The sequence below is a fragment of the Frankliniella occidentalis genome, unplaced genomic scaffold (genome assembly GCF_000697945.3).
Source record: "Frankliniella occidentalis isolate FOCC.00 unplaced genomic scaffold, Focc_3.1 Scaffold9, whole genome shotgun sequence".
In the NCBI taxonomy this organism is placed as follows: Eukaryota; Metazoa; Arthropoda; class Insecta; order Thysanoptera; family Thripidae; genus Frankliniella; species Frankliniella occidentalis.
The window spans coordinates 498,768-501,957 of record NW_026267139.1 but is presented as its reverse complement, the minus strand read 5'-3'; the positions used below and the strand labels follow the sequence as shown (position 1 = coordinate 501,957).

The window sequence follows — 3,190 nt, the reverse complement described above, 5'->3', positions numbered from 1 at the left end:
GTCGGAGAAGGGGGGAGGGGGTTCCTGCCAATAGTCCACGTGGGTCGGATTATTCACCCTCCACTACACAAACAACAACGACCACGAGCCATGTGTGCGAGATCACTTTATCGCCAAAATCTGTGTTGTTGAAGAGGGTCGGTCAATGAAAGTTCTCTGCAATCGCCGCCGTTAAATCCGCAATCATGAAAGTGAAAGTGATATCTCGCAACCCCGACGAATACCTGCGTGAAACTAAACGCGACATCCATAAAGGTAGGTTAGGACCACTCCACTTGAAGCCGTATGTCTTTACATTGACTGTTGGGTTCATGACAATTTTCTATTTCTCAGTGCAAAGAAATTATGACCCCGCTCTCCACCCTCTGGAGGCTCCTCGGGAGTATGCCCGGGCCATGAACTCAGTCAAGCTGGAGAGGATCTTTGCGAAGCCTTTCCTTGGAAATCTCGACGGTCACAGGGATGGTGTGTCATGTCTTGCAAAGCATCCTGAAACTCTTTCGTTTCTGGCAAGTGGTGCCTACGATGGAGAGGTCAGTACCAATTTTAAAGTAGAAATTATTTCTCATCTTTTATTTCAGAGTCAGTACTGCTAATGTTATTGCTCTAATATCTACTTTATTTAGATAAAATTCTGGGATCTGCCTCAACGTATTTGTAAACGATCATTCCAAGCTCATGATGGATGTGTCCGTGGTTTAACATTCACACCAGATGGTAAAAATATGTTGTCGATGGGAGATGACAAAACAATCAAAACATGGAGCATGGAGAATGAGCAAGAAGATCCCACCAATACTATTTTGAGCAAGGTATCTATTTTTTAGCACACCGTTGTGTTGACATCTCATCAAAAAATGGTTATCACACTGTATGAACTCTTTTGTGCAGACTGTCCTATTATCTCTTTCACATCAAAGAAGCCAAAATCAATTTGTGACTTGTGGTGAAGTTTGTCAGCTGTGGGAGCACGGGCGTAATGAACCTATTCGCTCATACCAGTGGGGTGTCGATAGTCTTCACCATGTATCATTTAATCAAGTTGAAACTAATTTATTGGGCAAGTATTTCTGTTACCGGATGTGATACTGTTTTTCTCTACTGGCAGTGTATTTATATGTCACTCTTTTCTTTTCCATTGCAGCTGCTTGTGCTAGTGACAGAAGTGTTATTCTGTATGACACAAGAGACTCTGGGCCAGTACGCAAAGTTGTTATGAAACTTAAGGCAAATAGTGTTTGTTGGAATCCTATGGAAGCTTTCAACTTTACCGTTGCAAATGAAGATTTTAAGTACGTTTCAACAACAGTGTTAGAAATTTATTTTAAGCTTGCAACATTTTCAAAAGTAACATATGTTTTATTTTCTGTAGCCTTTACACATTTGATGTACGTCAGATGAGGGTACCGGCAAATGTTCACATGGATCATGTTGGTGCTGTAGTTTCTGTGGACTATTCACCTACTGGAAAAGAATTTGTCAGTGGTAGTTATGACAGAACAGTTAGAATTTATGAAGCTCATAAGGTGTGTATCCTTTTCTATCTCCAGATTTTTTCCTGTGCATTTTCTTTGTCATTGAATCATTAAAATAATGGTGTTTTTTGTCTTTCTAGGGTCATTCCCGTGAAGTGTACCATACAAAGCGTATGCAGAAATTATCAGTTGTTTCATGGTCTTTAGATAATAAATACATTATGAGTGGATCTGATGAAATGAACATAAGAGTTTGGAAAGCACGGGCAGCTGAGAAATTAGGAGCGGTGAGTTGAACCGCTTGGATAGGTATTTTACGTTACTGTTGCAGAACATCACTTTCATGGATTCAAATCTTTGTTTCAGCTGAAACCAAGAGAAAAGGCTGCTCTTAACTATCATCAAGCTCTACGGACCAAATTTGCTCAGCACCCGCAAATTAAAAGGATTGCCCGCCATCGGCATGTACCCAAACACATTTACAATGCCCAGAAAGAACAACACGCTATGCGAGACAAAGCAAAGAGAAAGTAAGTTCTCTCTCTTAAATCAATCAATTAATTTTCATTGCCTTTTCCAAAGTTTTATCCTAACACCAATTTGTTATCTGTTGCAGAGAGGGCAATGTGCGGAAACACTCCAAGAAAGGTGCCGTGCCTTTTGTTCCAGAGAGGAAAAAGCACGTCATCAGGGAGCACGAGTAATCTACTCCTGCTTCTGTATTGTCCAGGTGTCCCTCCATCCCTCTTAGATATTGTGACTGTTTATTCTAAGCAACCCCCAACGTGGTCAGCATTCTATTTTACTTCTCAATGAAGTCGTGCAGAATAAATTTCAACTCTTGCTCCTAGCTTTTGTGTTTTGCCGAGTGCGTTTGACCTTCCCTCTTATTCCCTGTGCGTCGTGGGGGGGAGGGGGTGGATGCGGCGGGGGCGGCGTCGCGTCGACGGAGCTGTTTGGGGTGAAAAGAAAAGTGGGCCGCGGATGACTCGGCGCTGTTCGATTAGCGGCCGTCGGCATTGTGTTGTCGGGCTGCCTCCGCGGGGCTCGCGGGCGAGCCTTTCATCGGCCACGAGGCCCCCGGGTGGTCGCTCCGGACACGGCCCCGGACACGGGCGGGGATGCCCCGTGCCTTGCACGTGCCGCGCGAGGCGCCCGCACCAAGGCCCGCGGCCCCGCAGTGACGCGCCGAACCCCCCGCCGGCGAGGACGGCGAGGACAACGCCATGCTCACCGAGACCGTGACGTAGCCGCCACCGACTCGACGTCACCGTCATGGCCCCGTTGGGGTTGACCAGCGTGTGCGTGTGTCTGCTCCTGCTGTCGGGCCGCGGCCAGCCGCAGCAGACCGAGCTGGGTGAGGGTCTCGGGTCGTATACTAACCACTGAGAAATAAGAGTCGAATCGACGACGACGTCGAAACCTTGTCGACGAGGTGAAGTCGACGTCGAAACGATGGAAACTTTTCGAGGTTTGTGTGCTAGAGTGCCGTGTGGGTTTTCTCTCCCGCAGGCGGACTGGGCCAGGACTGCGACTCGAGCGCGGACTGCCGCGAGCACGCGCACTGCGGCCCGGCCCGGGTCTGCGTCTGCAGGGAGACGTACGTGCCGGACAGGGACAACGCCACCTGCCTCGCAGGTACTACCGTCACTCGGGACCGGCCCGTCACGCGTGACTGGAGATTTTGAAACCGGAATTTTTTGTTTTGGAAAAAA

At 47.5% G+C, this 3,190-nt stretch overlaps 2 protein-coding genes across 8 annotated transcripts in view; both read left to right on the top strand.

Annotated features, from left to right (window-relative positions):
- Positions 1 to 3,190, top strand: part of LOC113202709 (vanin-like protein 1) — a 30,512-nt gene that overhangs the window by 13,033 nt on the left and 14,289 nt on the right. For 2 of the 7 annotated variants that reach the window (XM_052275935.1, XM_052275945.1), the window contains one exon: positions 2,988 to 3,113. The exons of 4 other annotated variants lie outside the window; for them this stretch is intronic. The gene's annotated coding sequence lies outside the window, so the exon portion shown is untranslated. Of the gene's footprint in view, positions 1 to 2,462; positions 2,833 to 2,987; positions 3,114 to 3,190 lie in introns of those variants that run through there. One more of the 7 variants, XM_052275957.1, reaches the window with a different exon arrangement.
- On the top strand, positions 36 to 2,325 carry LOC113202732 (DDB1- and CUL4-associated factor 13). The gene is made up of 9 exons (XM_026417105.2): positions 36 to 255; positions 334 to 533; positions 627 to 812; positions 892 to 1,060; positions 1,145 to 1,292; positions 1,373 to 1,526; positions 1,616 to 1,762; positions 1,842 to 2,005; positions 2,092 to 2,325. Exons 1-9 carry the CDS (start codon positions 186 to 188, stop codon positions 2,177 to 2,179), a joined length of 1,326 nt encoding a protein of 441 aa, XP_026272890.1. The 5' UTR covers positions 36 to 185; the 3' UTR covers positions 2,180 to 2,325.

Bases quoted from the DNA above. Each gene is read 5' to 3' on its own strand.
- LOC113202732 (XM_026417105.2), top strand. From the start codon at position 186: ATGAAAGTGAAAGTGATATCTCGCAACCCCGACGAATACCTGCGTGAA. The intron at 256-333 runs GTAGGTTAGGAC...TCTATTTCTCAG, and splicing joins TAAACGCGACATCCATAAAG to TGCAAAGAAATTATGACCCC. The intron at 813-891 runs GTATCTATTTTT...TCTTTTGTGCAG, and splicing joins CCAATACTATTTTGAGCAAG to ACTGTCCTATTATCTCTTTC.